This window comes from Symphalangus syndactylus, chromosome 17 (assembly GCF_028878055.3).
Source record: "Symphalangus syndactylus isolate Jambi chromosome 17, NHGRI_mSymSyn1-v2.1_pri, whole genome shotgun sequence".
Classification (NCBI taxonomy): domain Eukaryota; kingdom Metazoa; phylum Chordata; class Mammalia; order Primates; family Hylobatidae; genus Symphalangus; species Symphalangus syndactylus.
Genome location: NC_072439.2, coordinates 14,291,935 through 14,313,987, shown reverse-complemented (window position 1 = coordinate 14,313,987; position 22,053 = coordinate 14,291,935). Strand labels below are relative to the sequence as shown.

The following is a 22,053-nucleotide window of genomic DNA, read 5'->3' as shown; positions in this document are numbered from 1 at the left end:
CTCACCCCATCCCGGGGGCCCTAAAGGCCTTCTGACCTCCTCCGGGTCTCCCCGGGCCTCCTCGGACCTGGGGCCGCAGCCCGGGCCGCACTGGGAAGAAGGTGTCGGTGGCCGCGGACGTCCGCAAAACCCGCACTGGAATCCACCCGGTCGGAGCAGGACTGGAGCGCTGCGCTGCCAACGCGCCCGCCCCGGCCGGGGAAACTGAGGCCCAGCGGGGCGGGGCTTTGCTCAGAATCCCACGGCTGGGAGGGCGCTGCTGGCTCTGGTGACCTCGGGCGAGGCCCTGCCCCTCCCTGGGCCTCCCTGGCCCATCCTGCCACTGTCCTCCAGGTCAGGGCTCAGACAGCCAGGAGCCCTGGGCGGGAGGAGGGAGAGGCCTGGCCTGACCTTGCCCCGGTCCAGGACATGAAAGACCCATTCATGGTCGCAGAAGCCTCGGTGGCAGCTGAGCCACCGGTGGGGGTGGGGCCTCCCTCAAGGCCTTTGTCCCCGAGGTCTCTCTGCCTAGAACGCCCTCCCTGCACACCCCTACCCCCACCCCCCTGCTTGGATCTATGGTCCCTCTAAGGCCTCCATGTCACCTCCTCGAGGTCCTCCTGGACCTCCAGCCAGTCTGTCTCAGCCTGCAGTTCTGTGCCCACTGGTTTCTGTATCCCCAGGCTAGACAAATGGCACAGGGCAGATTTGTCTTGTTGACAGCTCAGTCCAGTATCTGGTACACAGTAGGTGCTCAATAAATGTTTGCTGAATGACTAGGGTGCAGAACTGCCCAGCTGGGCACAGCCAAGAAGGCAGGAGAGGGAGGGGATGCCAGGGGCTGGGCACAGCGCAGGGAAGGGAGTGTAGGTGGGAGGATGCAGATTCTAGACCCCAAGCCTCGTAGCTGGGGCTCGGCCCCCTCCCCTGTGGAGCAGGCCTCAGTGGCCCCCAGTGGGCAGGACACAGGGCGAGGTGGGGGCTGGACACCAGCAGGTGCCTTGGCTGATTTGCCTGGGATGCTAGGGCGGCCGGAAGGCGGGAAGGGCAAAACCACGAGCAGGAAGGACTGGCTGCTCCCGGAGGTTTGTGGTCACCAGGATGGCCCTGGGAACATGCCCAGGAATTGGAAGAGCCGGGCTGTCTCCATGGGTGCCAGGGAGCCTGCAGATTGCCATGGGTGGCCTGGGGAGCAGGGTTCAAGTCCTGATACCCAGTCCCCACTGAGTGGCTGCTGGAAGCCAGTGCACAACCTGTCTGGACCCCCTGGATGGCGCGGAGCCAGGGATGGGGCATAGTGGCCCCAGCACTCAGTAAGTGTGCAAGAAAAGTCACAAGCTACATAACAACAAAGTGCTGGCTGGGCTCAGTGGCTCATGCCTGTAATCCCAGCACTTTGGGAGGCCAAGGTGGGAGGATCGCTTGAGGCCAGTAGTTCAAGACCAGCCTGGGCAATGTAGCAAGACCCCAGTCTCTACAAATAATAATAACAAATTTTTTTAAAAAATCATCTATCCTCTCTCTCCCCCATTTCTCTATTATCTATCTAAATTATAGAAAAACAGAAAAGAGGCCAGGCGCGGTGACTCATGTCTGTAATCCCAGCACTTTGGGAGGCTAAGGTGGGCGGATCACCTGAGGTCAGGAGTTCGAGACCAGCCTGGCCAACATGATGATACCTCATCTCTACTAAAAATACAAAAATTAGCCAGGCATGGTGGCAGGTGCCTGTAATCCCCGCTACTTAGGAGGCTGAGGCAGGAGAACTGCTTGAACCCGGGAGGCGGAGGCTGCAGTGAGTCAAGATCATGCCACTGCACTGTAGCCTGGGTGACAGAGCAAGACTCCATCTCAAAGAAAGAAAGAAAGAAAAAGATAAGAAAAACAGAAGAGACAAGAAAAAATAAGTGTTTACAGAGCATCTACTGTATCGAGAGAGGCCAGAGCGACCAGGACGGCACTCAGTCCAGTAGGGGAGACGTATAGGATCACATCCACATGGAAAGGTACTTTGGACAGGAAGGGGCACTGAGGCACGGAGAGCAGCCCCTGCTGTCCTGAATTATTCGAAGGGTCGGCAAGGTTACAGGAAGGTCTCTGAAACCTCCAGGCTCTGTCCTGGGGTCTCAAATTCATGGGGGAACCTGCAGTCCTCGAACTCCCTCCTGGGCCAGGTCCCACAGGGCGCTGGCGACAGAGGGGCAGGTCCGGGAGTCGTGAAACATGGAGATCTCTGCAGCCAGTTTGCTCAGGTTCAAAACCCCCTGACGCTCTCTAACTGGGTGACCTTGGACGAGACCTCCCTGTGCCTCAGTTTCCTGAAGTGTCGAGTGAATGTTGCTAAATGGAATACTTGTAGATTGAAGAAATAATCTCGTCTATGAAAGGGGCCACCCAGACTGCAGGGTTCCTGACAGCCTCATTGACCCCATGGGCTGGGTGTGATTGGGGCTGGATCCTGGGGATGCGAGTTTGAACAGAGGGGACCAGGAGAGGAAGTTGGGGCGGCTCAATTAATAAGTCCACCACCTGGACCAAAGCAGGGTGACCCCCTTGGGTCTCTCCCCACAACTCACCCAAACGCCACCCACCGGCTCCGCCCTCCGCTCCGCTCCGCGCCGCGGTTGCTCCGGGCCGGGTTTTGCGCGGCTCCAGCCCGGCTTTGGGGAGGTGGGGGGTTGCTGGAAGGGGGGGCGGAGGTGGCAGAGCCGCGAGTCGCAGCGGCGGCCGCGGCGGGCGGAGGAGATGCGGCCGCGGCGCGCCCCCGGTCCGGCCGCCGCGCAGCGCCCCCCGCGGAGCCGACGCCAGCGCGCGGGGGGCCGGGGCTGAGCCCCCTCCCCCAGCGCAGTGCCGCTGGCCCGGGGGCGGGGAGAGCGCGCCCCCCCAGCACCCCTCCCCAGCCGGGGATGCCGGGCTGAGCGGCCCGGCCGGGACAGGTGCGCGCACGGACCCCCCCAGCCCGCGCCCTCCCGCCCTCGCGCCTCCCGCCCGCGCACTCGCGGCGGCCGCGGCTCCGAGGTAAGCGCCCCGGGGCGTCTGCGGAGGGGGTTGGGGGAGGCGCGGGGATGGGGGCGTCTGTCGGCACGCAGCTGGGGGGGCCGAAAGGCTGGCTGGGGTGGCCGGGTCAGGCGCTAGGACTGGGGGGCCTGCGGGCCCTGCCACTGGAGGGGACGGATTTGGGGCCAGGGAGGGGGTTTGGGGAGCGCTAGAACGAGGGGGGGAATCTCTCAGCCACACCACTGGGGAGGGGACCGTATTGGAGAGGGGGTCGCTGGCCGTATGGAGGGGTCCGGTGGGGGTCCGGTGGCATCGCTTTGGAGGGGCTGGATTTTGGCCTGGGGCGCTCCCTGAGGCTCCATTATGGGGGTGTCTAATGGCACCGCAACGTGGGGGGGGGGCGCTTGGATTGTTGACTGGGGGCCTGTATGTGCAGCTAGGTTGGGGGTTCTGTCGGCACCGCAGCGGGTGGAGATTTTGTCCTGGGGGGGCCCGGAGGAGATACAATAATGAGGTTCGCGGCTGCGCCGCTGGGGAGCTGGATTGGGGCCCAGGTAGGAGGTTCGGGGCAGGCAGGGGGCCTGTTGGTCGGGGGTTGGGGGTGGCGTTGGGGGGCGGGGTCCTGAGAGCCGAGTCGAGGCGACCCGGAGCTGGGGTGCGGGTCCTGGCGGCGGGAGGCCCCTCCGCCCCACTTCGCGTCCAGCAGCCGCACCTTGGGCGCCCGAGTCGTCTCCGGCCTCCTGTCCAGCCCAGAACAGGACGAGTCCCGGGTCCAGGCCGCGGGGCAGGGGTCGCAGTGGTGTTGGAAGGGAGGGCCGGCCAGTCCGGATCTCCCCCGCTGCAGTGGGGGCCTTGGGGTTCGGGGCCCCCCAAGAGCTGACAAAAGGACAAAGAAAACGTCTATCTCCAAGCGCGCCGGGATGGGTGGGGGGCGCCGAGTGTGGCCCCCTCCCGCGGGCGCTGATTGGTCCCCGGGGCGAGGGTCACGTGCCCTCCTCTCCTGCTCTCCGCCTCTGGGCGCTCTCCGAGTTTGGGGCATCTCCCAGAGGGGGCGCTACCGTCATGAACCCCCACCTCTGCCCGGGCCGGGTTAATGCTGGAGCTAGGAGCGTTTGCGGGAGTCCTGGGGTTGGGGGAGGGATTAGCAGACCCTCGCCCCGGCCCCCAGGTGGCCCTCTCTCTCTCGCTGAGGTCTTTGACATCCTCTACCTGAGGCTGTCATCTTTGACCCCTAGACTGGAGCGGAACGGGGGCTTGGAGTTATTGGGGTGCTCTGAGGCTTTGGGGTTCTGGGTTTGAGTTTAAGGAGGGAGAGAGGGACTCATGGCTGTGGTGGCTGAAGGGGATCCCTGCCCCATTTGCAAAATTGCATTTCGGTCTGTTTTTCTGTGTTCCTTCAGCTTGTCAGAAGATCCAAATTCCCTCTCCAAAATAAAAATTCAGGACCCCTGGGGCATCCCCCTTGTCCTGAAACCCTTTCCCACATCCCAGGAGACCGGTTTCTTTCAGGGGCGGGACTTCAGGATGTACCTGAACAATTGCTTTAAACTCTACTTGTGAAGAGTACAGGTTGTGGGGTGAGGGAGGGGATGGCTGGGGCCAAGGCCGAGTTGGAACCCATCTGGGAGGGGGTCTTAAACTCTCCGGGAAGTTGTCTGGGAGTCACTGCCACCCACACAGAGATGCCTCGGATATTGGGTAGGTGGCAGCCTGGCGTCAGCCTCTTGTCTGTTCTGAACCGGCCCATTCCCAACAGCAGGTGGGGAAACTGAGGCCCGAGGAAGCCGCTGAAACCCAAGAGCCCTCCTGCATCCCAGCTCCTCGCCGAGGGTTGCCCTGAAGCTCTGCTCCTCCCTTCTTCCCCTTGACTCTGGGCTATGTAGGATTCAGACCTGGAGCTTTGAGAGGAGGCACTTCGCTGTGTGGCCTCAGGCTGGTCCCTAGTCCTCTCTGGGCTTCAGTCACCCCAGGAGATGCTCTTTGGTTTTGGACTGGAGTGGGGGGAGGTGAGGAAGAGAGGGGTCACTTGAGACTGTCTTGATCTGTGCCTGCCCCACTTTGACTCTGGTTCCCTCACCAGGCTCCGCTGGGGCTGAGCCCCGACAGGATCTTAGGGTCCGTGTCGCCTCTTCTGCTTTGAAGTGAGTTGTCTCCAAGCCTAGGTGTCCAGTCCCCCCAGGAGGGGCCTTTCCCCCTGAGAACTCAGTCCTCGCCTCTGTCCGATGGGCATAGAAGGGGCTGCAGATGTGGCATGTCCTCTGCAGTGGCCACACTGGGCTGGCGGCCGGAGTTTGCTAGGGTTACCCGGACTGGGCCTGGAAGATAGAAATCAAACTGCCCTTGGAAAGGTGACCATGACGTCAGCCTGCAGGACAGGTGAGCTGGATCCCTGGGGACTGAAGGATTTTGCTGGTCACCGCCCGTCTCCCGGGAAGGAAGGTGTCCCGAGCTGACCCTGGGCGTGGCCCTGTCCTGTGGGCCCAGAAAGGGAGATGCTGGAGGGAGAAACTTCCAGGGCAGTGGTCAGGACAGGTGGGAGCAGGGAAGGCTGCCTGGAGGAGGGAGTACTGGGACTGGGCTTGAAGGAGAAGGATTCTGCCGGGAGGAGAGGGGGACAGGCATTGCAGGCAGAGGGAACAGCAAGGATCATCACAGTGGGGTATGTTGGAGGAGCCCTGAGTGGCTGGACTGTTTAAGAGGACCGTGAGGTAGGCAGTAGCCTTGAATGCCAAGCCGAGGAGAGAACTTTATCCTAAGGGCAATGGGGAGCCATGGAAGGTTATAGAGCAGGGGAGGGGCATGAGTCACATTTCAGATCTTGAGGAAGGGTAGCTACGAGGAGACAGGCTCCTTGGAAACCAAATGCATTGCTGGAAGGAGTGGTGAGCCGCCCCCCGTGGGAGGCAGGCCAGAGGGGTTGGACGGCTGTCTTTCCAGAACCCTGGATTAATAATCCTGATATTGGTCAGGCCCAAGTGATCTCCTGGATTTTTTTTTTTTTTCAGTTTCCAGGTACTGTGGGTTTTCTGAACTGCTGTGGTATTTAAGATACCAGGGTTCTGAGATTCTCAGGTATTTAAGGGGTTGTGGGCTCTCAGGCTGTGACTCCTCCAAAACCCAGCTGTGATTTGGTTGGGCTGTGGCTTTCTCTTGGCCATGGTGGTGCATTTCTTCCCTCCCTGTCTTCATGTAGCAGCAGTAGGGAAACTGAGGCTCAAAGCAGCCCAGGACTCAGGCACCAGCCACCAGCCCCACGTCCTCTGGCTGAATTATCCCAAAACAGACCCTTCACCCTAGACGCCCTCACCATCATGAACGGTGGTGCTGGCCACGGATGTGTGGCCATAGCAACCCAGGCACGCAGTCCTCTTTCGTTATCACAGTCCTTCATCACCTCTCTTCCAGGGACATCCAGATGAAGTGGTAGACATTAGGACAAGTAAGAAAGTGGCGGTGGCTCACGCCTGTAATCCCAGCACTTTGGGAGGCCGAGGAGGGAGGATCACCTGAGGTCAGGAGTTCAAGACCAGCCTGGCCAACATGGTGAAACCCCGTCTCTACTAAAAAAAAAAAAAAAAAAAAAAAAAATTAGCTGAGCATGGTGGCAGGTGCCTGTAATCTCAGCTACTCGGGAGGCTGAGACAGGAGAATCACTTGAACCCTGGAGGCGGAGGTTGCAGTGAGCCGAGATCACGCCATTGCACTCCAACTGGGCAACAAGAGCAAAACTCTGTCTCAAAAAAAAAAAAAACAAGAAAGTTACATGAGGCCGGGTGCAGTGGCTGACACCTGTAATCCCAACACTTTGGGAGGCCAAGGCAGGAGGATCACTTAAGGCCAGGAGTTCAAGACCCGCCTGGCCAACATGGCGAAACCCCGTCTCTACTAAAAATACAAAAATTAGCTGGGCATGGTGGCGCACGCCTGTAATCCCAGCTACTCAGGAGGCTGAGGCAGGAGAATCGCTTGAACCCAGCAGGCAGAGGTCGCAAGGAGCTGAGATCGTGCCACTACACTCCAGCCTGGAGAACAGAGCGAGACTCCGTCTCAAAAAAAAAAAAAAAAAAAAGGAAAAAGAAAAAGTAAGAGACTTAGGAGGCTGGGGACCACCTTTATGACTCTTTGGCAGGGACACAGGGCCCCACTACTTGCCACCCTCAATGCCCTTTCTCCATCTGGCCCCAGGGTCCAAAGGTGGCCACCCCAGGGCCCCACTGGGAGGTAAGGCCCGCTCTAGACTACATTTCCCAGGATGCACCATGGCCCGGCTAAGCCAGCCTTCTAAGGGCGGACCTAGGAGGGAGCTTCCCAAATACAGGAGCCCAGAGGAGGATTGTGGGTTCTCAGGTGGGCCTGGTTCCAGTCAATTAGGTCAATCAGTTAGTTAACAAATGCTGCCAGTGGCCCCCATGTGCTGTGTCCTGTGCTAGATGATGCTAGGATCCCAGAGAGGTAACCTTAACTCAGCTGTCTATTTGGAGGGCTTCCAGGCCAGAGGAAGAGAAACAGGGGCAGGCACTGGCCCCCTGTGCTATGTGGGTTTGGGGCTAGGGCAGAGGGAGCAACTGGGGCTAGGGAAAGCTGTACTCTGCCTCATGGATGAGGGAAGATGTACCAGGAAGGGGCATTGTAGCTAGGGCCATGATGGATGTTTAGGAGTTCACTAGGGGGTGGCCACATGTTTTCTGATGATTGCAGAAGAACTTCCCTCCCCTGAAGGCCATGGACTCAGAGCCCCTGGGGAAGTTGAGGTAGCCATTCTGAATTATCGCCCTTATAGGCAGCCGTAGCATTTGGATCAGACTGACTTGAGATTGAATCAATTTCTTCTCTCACTTATGCCCCCTCTCTGAGCCTCAGTTTCCCCATCTGTAAAACAGAGGTTGCTATTCTGCCTCCCTTAGGGTTGACCATTTAAACAAGAGGATGCAGGCAAAATGCCAAATATAGTTCTGTTGGGTTTCTGACTCCAGAAAAAGGAACAATCTTGCAAAGCAGAAACGTGGGGCTTCTGGCCATGATCTCATTTGGAGCTGTGGGAGCATTGCTTGCATTTAACAAGTGGACTGATGTTTAGTGAGCACCTATTAAGTGCCAGGTACCTCGGACCCAGTAATGACCAAGGCAGACTACTGCATCCGGCCCTTGTCGAATTCCCAGCTGGGCGGGGGGCAGGGGGCAGGGGAGCACAGACACTAACTAGAGAAAGGGCAAGGTCAATCAGGTATAGTCAGTGCCCTGAAGGCAATTATCCTGCAAGTGGCTGAGAAGGGCAGGGCTGTGTTCACTGAGGCTGTCGGTTAGGGTGTCTCTGAGGAGGTGACATTTGCGCTGAGACCTGGAAGATGAGAAGGAGCTGGTCATGCAGAGATCCTGGGAAGCAGCACTCCAGGCAGAGGGCACGGCCGGTGCAAAGGCCCTGGGGCAGGACCTCACCTGGCGTGTTGGAGGAACACCAAGTAGGCCAGTATGGCTGGAGCAGAGCGCGGAGGGGAGAGTGGGAGGAGGGAAGGGCAAGGAGAGTACGAGGCCAGTCATGCAGGGCCTTGTGGGCTGCAGTGAGGACTTGAGCTTCAACCCCCGGGGAGGTGGGAGCCATGGAGGGCTGCGGGAAGAGGAGGGACGGGACCTGACTCTTGGTGCCCTCTGGTGGCAGCTTTGGGGAAGACAGACAGGGGGTGAGGCTGGAATTGAGGACCAGGTCCTGTAATAATTGATCGGGGCCGGCCAGGCAAGGGTAATAGAGGGGGGATAAGTGGATGGATAGGGGACAGATTTTTGGAGTCACCCACAAAACTTGCTGAGATGGATGTGCAGAGGCTGAAAGCCCCTTTCTCTGGGGGCAGGGCAGTGCTGTGGTTAAGAGCTCAGCATCTGGACTCCTGGGCCCGGGTTCAAATCCCAGCTTGGCCATTTCCGGGCTGTGCGACCTTGGCCCCATCCCTTGCCCACCCTGGCCCCGAGTTTTCCCACCTGTGGCATGGTCAGAAGAGCCCCTGTCACCTACCCTACTGGGCTAAGTGAGGGACAGGGCTGCGAACACGGGGTAGGCACCCTGTAAGTGTTTGCTGTTGTCCCTCTTTGAAGGTCGGAGCTTCAGGCTCTGGGGAGCAATGAGGCACAGATGGGGGTGACAGGTTCCCTGAGATGACCCAGCAAACTGGGGGCCCCTTCCCCTTGAACACCATTCTCCGCAGTCTGACGGTTCTCAAGCCCCATCCCCCAGCGCCAACGTCACTCTGCCAGCCCCTCCACCATTCCTGAGCCCTGACTCACCAGGACTTGTGGTCCGCTCTGACCCCGGGGCCTTTCCCCTGGGACCTATTTCCCGCCTTTGTCTTCTTCAAGTTCATTCGCCAGGTCTTCCGTTCCCAGCAGCACTTGGCACTCCCTGAGACCCCCACCCCCATTCCCCACCACCTCTCTCAGCGGGGCCCCCTCCAGGCCTCTCACACTGGTCCCGGCCACTTGGGGATCCCCAGCCTCTGGGGAGGGGCAGTGACTGGAGGAATTCTGGGGGAGGAGTTCAGCAGTGGGGGGGAAGGGCGCCCAGAACCCCAAGTTGGAGGGGAAGGGCTCCTCATTTTCTGCACCTAGATCAAGCCCCCAAAGGCCGGGCCATCTTTCTTCCTCCCTAAGTGGAGTCCCTATAACAGAGCCTTAGTCCCCTCTGAACCCCACAACTAGGTCTCAAGCTCAGGACCCAGCCCTCTGTACTTCCTCCCAATTGGGTCTGAAGGGACAACCTGTCTGTCCCCAAACCTGCTTGGGAATCTGTGGGTGCTCGACGCCCCAGCCCCAGCCTGGATTCCCTTGGAGCCCCAGCCCCCTTGAGCCACCCCCTCCTGGGTCCCTTAATTACCTGCTGGGTATAAATGACACTTCAATTTCCTCTGAATGGTGGTTGCAACCCCCCCAGCCACCCATTCCTAATTACAAGTTGCTGTTTCCGACTTGCCTCCTGGTGGCCCAATTTCAAAACAGTGATTAAAATTAATTACCTGGGAGCCCCCTCCCTGGAGGGGAGAGCCCCAGGAGCCCTGGAGATGCATCCGTGTCCCCACTGGAGGTTCTGCATGGGCTCCCACACCCTGGCTTCCCGAGTGGCCTGGGGACAGGGACAGCCTCTCTCTGGGTCTCTGCTTGCTTATCTGTGAAATATTTCAGCTGGCCAGATGCGGTGGCTCACACCTGTAATCCAACACTTTGAGAGGCCGAGGCGGGTGGATCACTAGAGATCAGGAGTTCGAGACCAGCCTGACCAACCTGGTGAAACCCTGTCTCTACTAAAAATACAAAAATTAGCCGGGCATAGTGGCGCGTGCGTGTAATCCCAGCTACTTGCAGGCTGTGGCAGGAGAATTGCTTGAACCCAAGAGGAGGAGGTTGCAGTGAACCTAGATCGTGCCACTGCACTCCAGCCTGGGTGACAGAGCGAGACTCTGTCTCAAAAAAAAAAAAAAAAAATTTAGGGTGTGCCACCATCATGGGCAGGTGGCACATTGTGAGCACTTGGAAAATGTCAGCAAGAGGTGGCCTCACACAGTGGCTCACGCCTTTAATCCCAACACCTCGGGAGGCTGACGCAGGAGAATTGTTTGAACCCGAGATCAAGACCAGCCTGAGTATCATACCCCCTCTCTACAAAAAATACAAAAAATTAGCCGGGTGTGGTGGTGCACACCTGGAGTCCCGGCTACCCAGAAGGCTGAGGCAGGAGGATCCGGTGAGCCTGGGAGGTCGAGGTTGCAGTGAGCCGAGATCATGCCACTGCACTCCGGCCTGGGTGACAGAGATCCTGTCTCAAAAAAAAAAAAAAAAAAAAAAAGTGTCAGCAAGAAGCAAGATCACGTTTGCATCCATGGTACACTTATGTGCTATGTGACCTCAGCAAAATGGCTTAACCTGTCTGAGCTTCAGTTTTTCCATCTGCAAACAGGGATGAGGGTGCTGGTCTCTGAGGGTTGATGCCGGCAGGAAATAAGTTCATATGTGGGAAAAGCATGGCGCATAGTAGGTGCAGCCCTCCTAAATCTGATCTTGAATTCCTGCTCTCCTGGCCTGCTGTGAGTTGAATGCGGAAGGCGGCTCAGGGTAGAGTCCCATCCTCTGCGAAAGAGACACTCGGCATTAATTGAGTGCTTCCTGCATGCTGAGCTCTGTGCCAATCCCTGGACACACACAACCCCGAGCCTGGCTGAGTCTCCAGCCATATTGGTGCACAGTAGGTGTTCAAGAAGTCTGGAATGAACATATCCTTGCAACTATTTTAATATTTATTTATTTATTTGTTTATTTGAGACGGAGTCTTACTGTCGCCCAGGCTGGAGTGCAGTGGTGCGATCTCAGCTCACTGTATCCTCCGCCTCTCGGGTTCAAGCGATTCTCCTGCCTCCGCCTCCCAAGTAGCTGGGATTACAGGCGCCCGCCATCATGCCCGGCTAATTTTTGTATTTTTAGTAGAGACGGGGGTTTCGCCATTGTTGGCCAGGCTGGTCTCGAACTCCTGACCTCAGGTGATCTGCCCGCCTCGGCCTCCCAGTGTCGGGATTACAGGAGTGAGCTACCGCGCCTGGCCAACTATTTTATTTTTAAATTATTATTATTATTATCATTAGTATTATTATTGGAGTCAGGGCTCTCACTGTCGTCCAGGCTGGAGTGAAGCGAGGCCATCACAGCTCACTGTAGCCTTGACGGGCTGTGATGATCGTGTGAGTGATCCTCCCACCTCAGGTGTGAGTGTGAGTGATCCTCCCACCTCAGCCTCCCAAGTAGCATGTCGTACCACACTCAGCTAATTATTTTTTTTTAGAAATGGGGTCTGGCTGTGTTGCCCCGTCTGGTCTCGAACTGGCCTCAAGAGATCCTCCTGCCTCAGTCTCCCAAAGTACTGGGATCACAGGTGTGAGCCACCTCGCCCAGCCTCCCTGGAACTATTTTATAAGTGGGGGCTCTTCCTGGGACATTCATTCAGCTGATTTGTGGAGCACCTACTGTGTGCCAGGCCCCATGCTGGGCACTGGGGTCACAGCAGTAACTGAGACAGACCCCTGCCCTTGTGGAGCCAATATTTTTATCCTCATCTCTCAGAGGAGGAAACAAGCTCAAGAGATGGGAGGGTTCTAACCCAAGGCAGCACAGCAGTCACGACAGTTAATTAAGCACCTATCATGGGTCGCTCATTTACCCCTCATGAGAAGCTGATGTGGATGGTTATCATGCTTGGTTCACTGATGGGGAAACTGAGGCTCTGAGAACTGAGGACTCGGGAGGGAAGGTCAAGAGTGGAGGGGAGGCCGGGCGCGGTGGCTCACACCTGTAATCCCAGCACTTTGGGAGGCCGAGGCAGGCGGATCATGAGGTCAGGAGATTGAGACCAACCTGGTTAACATGGTGAAACCCCATCTCTACTAAAAATACAAAAAATTAGCCGGACGTGTGTGGCGGGCGCCTGTAGTCCCAGCTACTCGGGAGGCTGAGGTAGGAGAATGGCGTGAACCCGGGAGGCGGAGCTTGCAGTGAGTCGAGATTGCGCCACTGCACTCCAGCCTGGGCGACAGCTAGACTCTGCCTCAAAAAAAAAAAAAAGAGTGGAGGGGAGGCCGGGTGCAGTGGCTTAGGACGGGCACAGTGGCTCACACCTGTAATCCCAGCACTTTAGGAGGCCGAGTTGGGCGGATCACTTGAGGTCAGGAGTTCAAGACCAGCCTGGCCAACAATGGCGAAACCCCCGTCTCTACTAAAAATACAAAAATTAGCCAGGTGTGGTGGCATGCACCTGTAATTCCAGCTACTCAGGAGGCTGAGGCAGGAGAATCGTTTGAATCCAGAAGGCGGAGGTTGCAGTGAGCCTAGATTGTGCCACTGCACTCTAGCCTGGGCAACACAGCGAGACTGCTTCAGAAAAAAAAAAAAAAAAAAAAAAAAAAGGTGGAGGGGAGGCTCATAAGCCGCCTCCCAGGCTGGGCAGGGATGAGTTAACCGACATCCAGTAGGATGGGGGACACGGGGGCCTCTCTCTTCTGCCCCATCCCCATGCCCGGGCCCCAGGGACTCCCTCCAGCCTTCCTGCCAAGTTCCTAGACAGCCCCAGAGCCTGGCTGGGCTGTGATGGAGGCGACCGAGGCAGCTGGAGGGGCAGCTGTAAGCAGAGCCCGTAACCAGACCTGGATGGCCCTGGGGCCCGGCTGCCGGGACCAGGTTACTCGATCCCCCGGGGGACGCTGGCCCCGGAGCCAGAATCCTGGGGCGGCCGGGACGATAGGGAGCTCCTTGTATGGAACTGGAGACAGACATCCCACCCCCGTCCCTTGTGTTGTGGCAGATGGAGAAACGGAGGCTCCAAGCCTGCCTGGGATCACTGTCTTTTATCTTGGAACAGAGAGGCCCAGAGAGGGTGTGTGGCTGGCCTAAGGTCACACAGCAAGGTCATTTAACCTAAAGTGAATGCCTGTGTGCCAGGCCCTGAGCTAGTGTCTTTATTTTATGGACGAGAAAAAAAAAAAGAGGCTGGCCGGCCACAGTGGCTCACACCTGTAATCCCAGCAATTTGGGAGGCCGAGGTGGCAGGATCACTTGAGGCCAAGAGTTCAAGACCAGCCTGGCCAACATAGCGAAACCCTGCCTCTACAAGAAGTACAAAAATGAGCTGGGCATGGTGACGCACACTTATGATCCCAGCTTACTGGGGAGGCTGAGACAGGAGGATTGCTTGAGCCAGGGAAGTTGAGATTGCAGTGAGCTATGATGGCACCACTGTACTCAGCCTGGGCGACAGAGCAAGACCCTGTCCTTAGAAACAAACAAGAAATGAAGCTGAGTGTCCTGTCTGAGTGAAGGGGAGAGCCCCCGGAGTCCTTTCTGTGACGTGCCAGCCTCCCCATCCACCTTGACCTCCTGTCCCTTCCTCTAGTGGTCCCAGTCGCCACGCTTTTTCCTCTACAGTTCCTTCCCCTTGGAGCACCTTCCTCACCTTGTCACGGGGTCTCCCCTTCGACCTTCAGGCTTCAGCTCAGATATCCCCTCCTCTAATCATTCCTCATGTTTTTATGGTCATGCTTATTATTGTGAGAAGCTATCGAGTTCCGATATTGGTTGACGTGTGTAGTGTATCCCCGTCTCCCCATGGGACTGGGAGCCCCATAAGGGTAGGGCTTTGTAGCTGTCTCGGTCACGGCTGTGTCCCCATGCCCGAACACATGTGTCTGGTATACAGCTGGTGCCCAATAATTACTAATCCAATGAGTAAGTGAATGACTTCCAATCTGGGGTACAGGGAGCCAGAGCTGGATGCAGTTGCTTCCAGGTTGGCGGTTGAGTGAAGATGAGGGCAGGGTGGTTGTGGCTGGGGGAACCCATGGAAACTGAGGCCCAGCCAGGGCAGTCAGGGAAGGCTTCCTGGAGGGGGGGACACGCATGCATGGCCTTGACTGGTGAGCAGGAGTCAGCTGTAGAGCTTGGAGGACAGAGAGTGAGGTTACTATGCCTGGCTGGGTGGGAGGGCAGCTGGGCCTTGAGAAGGCTAAAAACGTTCCCCAGCAGAGGGGACAGCCTGAGCCAAGGTCTGCGGGGAGAGGCTGGAAATGCCTGATAGTAGGTGAGGGCAAGAAGAAGCTTCAAATTATTCCCAGAGCAGGAGATGTCCTTGAACACTGAGGTATTAAAAAAAAATTGGTTCTAGGCCGGGCATGGTGGCTCACGCCTATAATCCCAGCACTTTAGGAGGCCGAGGTGGGCGGATCACGAGGTCAGGAGATCGAGACCATCCTGGCTAACATGGTGAAAACCCGTCTCTACTAAAAATACAAAAAATTAGCCAGGCGTGGTGGCGGGCGCCTGTAGTCCCAGCTACTCAGGAGGCTGAGGAAGGAAAATGGCGTGAACCCGGGAGGCGGAGCTTGCAGTGAGTCGAGATTGAGCCACTGCACTCCAGCCTGGGTGACAGAGCGAGACTCCATCTCAAAAAAGAAAGAAAGAAAAAAAGAAAGTAGAACTTCCCTGCTAAGGCAAAAAAAAAAAGGGCCGGACGCGGTGGCTCACACCTGTCATCCCAGCACTTTGGGAGGCCGAAGCAGGCGGATCACCTTAGGTCAGGAGTTCAAGACCAGCCTGGCCAAACATGGTGAAACCTTGTCGCTACTAAAAATAAAAAGTTAGCTGGGTGTGGTGACAGGCACCTGTAATCCCAGCTACTCAGGAGGTTGAGGCAGGAGAATCGCTTGAACCCGGGAGGTGGAGGTTACAGTGAGCCGAGATCTCATCAGTGCACTCCAGCCTGCGCAAAAAGAGTAAGACTCCATCTCAAAAAAAAAAGAAAAAAAAAAAAAAAAAGAATTTTAGCTACAGACCAGCTATCAGGAAACAAAAAGGATGTAGAAAAAAACATATTTCACCTGCCGCATATTGGTTCAGATGATACTCTTTCTTCCTCATGGAGGTGTTTTAGGGTTGAATTTTAAATCACCCACAGTGTACAGAGATGGGGAAACTGAAGCCTGGAGAAGGGAAGTGACTGTCTGCGGTCAAACAGCTGAGGCAGAGCTGGGGTTTGAACCTGGGCTGTGCGGTTCTGGAGCCAAAGCTCTTCTTCTGGGACCTCTTCAGCTGCCAGTGTTTTCTGTCCGGGCCTCAGTTTCCCCGGACCTCAGTTTCTCCAACCAGCCAGTGAGACTGGACTGAGCAGGGCAGGGCAGGATGGCTTGTCGATGGTGCCCCTGGTTCACTGGGATCTTTGTTGTTGTTTTTTTTTTTTGAGACAGAGTCTCACTCTGTTGCCCAGGCAATGGCGCAATCTCTGCTCACTGCAACCTCCGCCTCCCGGGTTGCCGTGATTGTGCAATGGCACGATCTCGGTTCACTGCAACCTCTGCCTCCCGGGTTCAAGCAATTCTCCTGCCCCAGCCTCCCGAGTAGCTGGGATTACAGGTGCGCGCCACCACACCTGGCTCATTTTTCGTATTTTTAGTAAAGATGGGGTTTCACCATCTTGGCCAGGCTGGTCTCAAACTCCTGACCTCAGGTGATCCACCCCCGGCGCCCTGGGCCTCCCAAAGTGTTGGGCTTACAGGCGTGGCTGACCATGTCTGGCCTCATTATTTTTTTCTTTTTCTTTTTCTTTTTTATTTTTTGAGATGGAGTGTCGCTCTGTCGCCCAGGCTGGAGTGCAGTGGTGCAATCTCAGCTCACTGCGACCTCCGCTTCCCGAATTCAAGCGACTCTCCTGTCTCAGCCTCCTGAGTAGCTGGGACTACAGGTGCATGCCACTGCACCCAGCTAATTTTTCTGTTTTTAGTAGAGACGGGGGTTCACAATATTGACCAGGCTGGTCTCAAACTCCTGACCTTGTGATCCGCCTGCCTCGGCCTCCCAAAGTGCTGGGTACAGGCGTGAGCCACCGTGCCCGGCCCCAGGCGATTATTTTGTTTGGGGAATCCATACATGAAGCTGCCCCTCTCAGAGTCTGTGATGCACGTGGGTCCCCGCAGGATCTTGCTCAGATGCAGGCCTGGGTGAGCGGGCCTGGGCCTGGGACTCTGCATTTCTGACAGTGGGGTCCTTGCTGCTGTTCTGAGACCCACACTCCCAGCAGCACACGGGCCTGAGTGTGACGGGGGAGGAGAGGAGGGCATAGCGTGGGGAGGGCGGAGGCGTCTGGGTTCCAGGAAGGTCGAAGGGGAGCCTCTCTTAGATGACGTGAAGTGAGGAAGTGAGTTGTGTGTGTATCTGGGGGAACTCACAACGCAGAGGGCACAGCCTGGGGTAAGGCCCTAGGGCAGGACCATGCCTGGCCTGTCGGAGGAACAGCACGGAGGCCCGTGTGGCTGGAGCCAAGTGATGAGTGGGAGGGAGGGAGAAGGGGAGGGTAGACAGGGCATGGGGCAGGTCGTACAGGGCCTTGTGGGCTGCAGGGAAGACTCTGGCTTTGACCCCGAGGCAGGTGGGAGCCATGGAGGGATAAGGGCAGAGGAGAGACTGGACCTGACTCGTGTGCTCAGAGGCGTCCTCTGGTGGCTGCTTCGGGAAGGACAGCCTGGGGATCAGGGCGGAGGGGACTGGGCTGGGCTGGGCTGGGCTGAGCTGGGCCAGGCCGGCGGGGAAGGGAGTGACCACGGTATGGACGGGAAGCGGTGAGAGTTAGAGGCCGCAGGAGTGGCTGATGCTGGCTGTGAGGCTGGTGGAATGGGGTGTGGCGGGGAAGTCAGGATGAGCTCCAGGTGTGGCCTAAGCCATCAGCTGAGACGGAGGACGCAGGAGAAGTGGGGCCGGGTGGGGGTACATGGCCCATCCGTTGACCCCGATTGGATCGGTAACCTCAGTGCCACTCCAGCGAGAACCCCATTAGAGTTTTGTTTTATTTGTTGTCTTGGAACTCACAACCGGATCCTAAAACTTACACTGAAGCCTCGGGGGCCAAGAGCAGCCCAGACACACCGGCCTGGAGGAGAGAAGGTTGGGGGAGAGTTCCCCCAGGAAATTCAGGCCCGTGACGGGGTGACAGTAGCCAGGACGGTGCGGTTCTGGGGTCGTGCCCAGCATGGCTGAGGGTGAGACTTCATGAGCCCTGTGTCTGGAGCGGCTGAGGGGAAGCTGTACCCCGAATCCGGAGCTGGGGGAGGCCTGGCTAGAGTCAGGACGGTGGGTGTCATCGGGTATAGACGGGGTTTAGAGCCCCAGGAGTGGACAAGGCCGCCCAAGAGGGGCGTGAGTCGAGGGAAAAGAGAGACGGAGAGCTGGCCGTTGAGGGGGGCGCAGGGCAGAAAGGTGGGAGTGAGGCTGGCGAGTGTAGGACATCGGGGGCCGCCAGAAGACAGAGCTCCCAGGAAGAGGAGCTGAACTAGGGGGTCCCCGAGGACGTTTCCATTCCTGAGCCTCAGTTTCCACATCTGCACAGTGGGCTGTGTTTGCAGAGCTGGAGTGACAGCCTGGGGCCCCCTGGAGGGAACTGTTGCTTTGCGGCCCCTCTCCCCCAACAAGGAGCCCCCGTAGAGGACATGCAAGTCCCCAGGGTTGCAGGCAGGAGCCCTCCAACCCCTGGGGCACGCAGACATGTGGGTGCACAGGTGCCCCGGAGAACCCCGCACGCCACAGGGTGCACCCGCCAGCCCCGTGGCTTCCTGTGACCAGGTGTCCGGCAGCCGCAGCGTGGCAGGTGGTGGGGCCGCTTCCAGGCAGGCAGGCGCCAAGCGGCTGCTGGCAGAGGATCCTCGAGTTTCACGGAGAGAAGCAGATGGTCTTGGCGGTAGGGGGAGGTGCACAGGCCTCGGGTAACCCCAGATCGAGGGGGTAAACTGAAGCTAAGTAGATGGGGTTCGTTGTGAACTGGCCTGGACTCCCCGCAGTAAACATTTGGGGTTCAGTTGTGTGTTATTATCAAAATAAGTAAAATTGAGCAGGATCTGTGGGCTCCGCTGATCCTGACTTCAGGCAAATGACTTTACCTTGCCGTGCCTCAGTTTCTCAGTCTGTATAAGGGACCTATTAAGAGAACTCACCAGGCTGGGTGCAGTGGCTCACACCTGTAATCCCAGCACTTGGGGAGGCTAAGGAGGGTGGATCACTTGAGGCCAGGAGTTCAAAACCAGCCTAGGCAACATGGTGAATCCCCGTCTCTACTAAAAATACAAAAATTAGCTGGGTGTGGTGGTGCATGCCTATAATCCCAGCTACTCAGGAGGCTGAGGCAGGAGAATTGCTTGAACCTGGGAAGGCGAAGTTGCAATGAGCTGAGATCATGCCACTGTACTCCAGCCTGGGCCACAGAGCGAGACTCTGTCTCCAAAAAAAAAAAAAAAAAGCACTCACCCCTTGGGGGTGTTGTGAAGATTAAATGAGTTAATTTAAGTACTTATGACAATGCCTGGCACCTAGAAAGTGCTTTGTGTTTGCTAGGTGTTTTTTTTTTTTTTTTTTTTTTTTTTTTTTTTTTTTTTTTGAGACGGAGTCTCGCTCTGTCGCCCAGGCTGGAGTGCAGTGGCGCGATCTCGGCTCACTGCAAGCCCCGCCTCCCGGGTTCACGCCATTCTCTTGCCTCAGCCTCCCGAGTAGGTAGGACTACAGGCGCCCACCACCACGCCCGGCTAATTTTTTTTGTATTTTTAGTAGAGACGGGGTTTCACCTTGTTAGCCAGGATGGTCTCGATCTCCTGACCTCGTGATCCGCCCACCTCGGCCTCCCAAAGTGCTGGGATTACAGGTATGAGCCACTGCGCCGGCCTGTTGTTGTTATTTTATTTTATTTTATTTTTTTGAGACAGGGTCTCACTTGGTCGCCCAGACTAGAGTACAGTGGCCCAATCATAACTCATTGCATTCTTGAACTCTTGGGCTCAAGCGATCCTCCTGCTTCAGCCTCACAAGTAGCTGGGACTACAGGCATGTGCCACCACGCCTGGTTAATTTTTTATTTCCTGTAGAAATTGTGAGGGGGGGTCTCACTATGTTGCCCAGGCTGGTCTCAAACTCCTGAGCTCAAGCAATCCTCTTGCTTTGGCCTCCCAAAGTGTTTTACAAAATTAATACAAAAATTAACCGGGCGTGGAAGTGCACACCTATAATCCCAGCTTCTTGGGAGGCTGAGACACGAGAATCACTCAAACCTGGGAGGTGGAGGTTGTAGTGAGCTGATAGTGAGCCACTGCACTCCAGCCTGGGCCACAGAGTGAGACTCTGTCCCCGCCCCCGCCCCCCTGCCCGCCAAAAAAAAAAAAAAAAAAAGCCAGGCATGGTGGTGCACACCTATGGTCCCAGCTACTCGAGAGGCTGAGGCAGGAAGATTGCTTGAGTCCAGAAGTTCAAGGCTGCAGTGAGTGGTGATTGTGCCACTGTACTCCAGCCTGGGCAACAGAGCCAGACCCTGTCTCTTAAAACAATGTTTAAAGAAATAGTTTCTAGAGTTAAGTATTATTCTGATAAAACTCAAGATGAGGCCGGGCGCAGTGGCTCACACCTGTAATCCAAGCACTTTGGGAGGCCGAGGTGGGTGAATCATGAGGTCAGGAGATCGAGACCATCTTGGCTAACATGGTGAAGCCCAGTCTCTACTAAAAAATACAAAAAATTAGCCGGGCGTGGTGGTGGCAGGAGCCTGTAGTCCTAGCTACTGGGGAGGCTGAGGCAGGAGAATGGCGTGAACCCAGGAGGTGGAGCTTGCAGTGAGCCGAGATGGTGCCACTGCACTCCAGCCTGGGCGACAGAGCAAGACTCCATCTCAAAAAAAAAAAAAAAAACAACAACAACAACAACAAAAAAAACCCACAAGATGAAAGACACACCATGTCACACCCATTAGGATGGCTACTGTCAAAAAACTGGAAGGTAGCCGGGTACAGTGGCTCACACCTGTAATCTTCGCACTTTGGGAGGCCAAGGCGGGCAGATCACCTGATGTCAGGAGTTCGAGACCATCCTGGCCAACATGGTGAATCCCTGTCTGTACTAAAAATACAAAAATTAGCCAGGTGTGGTGGCAGACGCCTGTGGTCCCAGGTACTCGGGAGGCTGAGGCGGGAGGATCGCTTGAACCTGGGAGGTGGAGATTGTGGTGGACTGAGATCACGCCACTGCACTCCAGCCTGGGAGACAGAGCGAGACTCCATCTCAAAAAAATAATAAGAATGAAGGGCATGGTGGCTCACACCTGTAATCCCAGCACTTTGGGAGGCTGAGGTGGGCAGATTGCATAAGGTCAGGAGTTGAAGACCAGCCTGACCAACATGGTGAAACCCCGTGTATACTAAAAATACAAAAAAAAAATTAGCCGGGCATGGTGGCGTGCACCTGGAGTCCCAGCTACCTGGGAGGCTGAGAAAGGAGAATGGCTTGAACCCGGGAAGCGGAGGTTGCAATGAGCTGAGATCATGCCACTGCACTCCAGCCTGGGAGACAGAGCGAGACTCTGTCTCAAAAAAAGGAAAAAAAAAAAAAAAAAAAAGGAAGGAAATCCTGACACAGGTCACACTGTGGATGCATCTTGAGGCACTCACGCTCAGTGAGAGAAGCCAGACGCGAAAGGACAAACACTGTGTGATCCCACTCCTAGGAAGTACCTAGAGTTATCAGGTCCACAGAGACAGCAGGATGGGAGGTGCCAGGGGCTGGGGAGGGGGGTGAGGAGTGAGTGTTTCATGGGGACAGAATTTCAGTTTGGGAAGTTGAGAAAGTTCTGGAGATGGTGGTGGTGATGGTTGCACAATTATGTGGATGTTCTTCATGCCAGTGAACTGTGTGTACTTAAAAACAGTAAGGGCCCACCAGGCGCCGTGGCTCACAACTGTAATCCCAGCACTTTGGGAGGCCGAGGCAAGTGGATCACCTGAGGTCAGGAGTTCAAGACCAGCCTGGCCAATATGGTGAAACCTTATCTCTAGTAAAAATACAAAAATTAGCCGGGTATGGTGGCGGGCACTTGTGATCCCAGCTACTCGGGAGGCTGAGACAAGAGAATTGCTTGAACCCGGGAAGCTGAGGTTGCAGTGAGCCGAGATCACGCCATTGCACTCCAGCCTGGGTGACAGAGCAAGACTCTTGTCTCCAGAAAAAGAAAAAAAAAGAGCAGTCACCCCTTGGGGGTGTTGTGAAGATTAAATGAGTTAATTTAAGTACTTATGACAATGCCTGGCACCTAGCAGTGCTTTGTGTTTGCTAGGTGTTTTTTTGTTGTTTTAATTTAATTTTATTGTATTATTTTGAGACAGGGTCTCACTTGGTCGCCCAGACTGGAGTACAGTGGCCCAATCATAACTCATTGCATTCTTGAACTCCTGGGCTCAAGCAATCCTCCTGCTTCAGCCTCACAAGTAGCTGGGACTACAGGCATGTGCCACCACACCTGGTTAATTTTTTATGTTCTGTAGAGATTATGCGGGGGTGTCTCGCTATGTTGCCCAGGCTGGTCTCAAACTCCTGAGCTCAAGTGATCCTCTTGCCTTGGCCTCCCAAAGTGCTTTACAAAATTAATACAAAAATTAACCGGGCGTGGCAGTGCACACCTGTAATCCCAGCTTCTCAGGAGGCTGAGACACGAGAATCGCTTGAACCTGGGAGGTGGAGGTTGCAGTGAGCCGAGATCATACCATT

At 56.3% G+C, this 22,053-nt stretch overlaps 1 protein-coding gene across 2 annotated transcripts in view; it reads left to right on the top strand.

Annotated features, from left to right (window-relative positions):
- The first annotated feature begins 2,667 nt into the window (after window positions 1-2,667).
- Window positions 2,668-22,053, top strand: part of SEMA6B (semaphorin 6B) — a 36,842-nt gene continuing 17,456 nt past the window's right edge. The window contains exon 1 of one of the 2 annotated variants that reach the window (XM_055249602.2): window positions 2,668-2,997. Coding sequence is in view for 1 of the 2 variants with exons in the window: in XM_055249601.2 (XP_055105576.1) it covers window positions 5,199-5,352 (154 nt within the window). In the remaining variant the exon portion in view is untranslated. Of the gene's footprint in view, window positions 2,998-5,056; window positions 5,353-22,053 lie in introns of those variants that run through there. The other variant, XM_055249601.2, reaches the window with a different exon arrangement.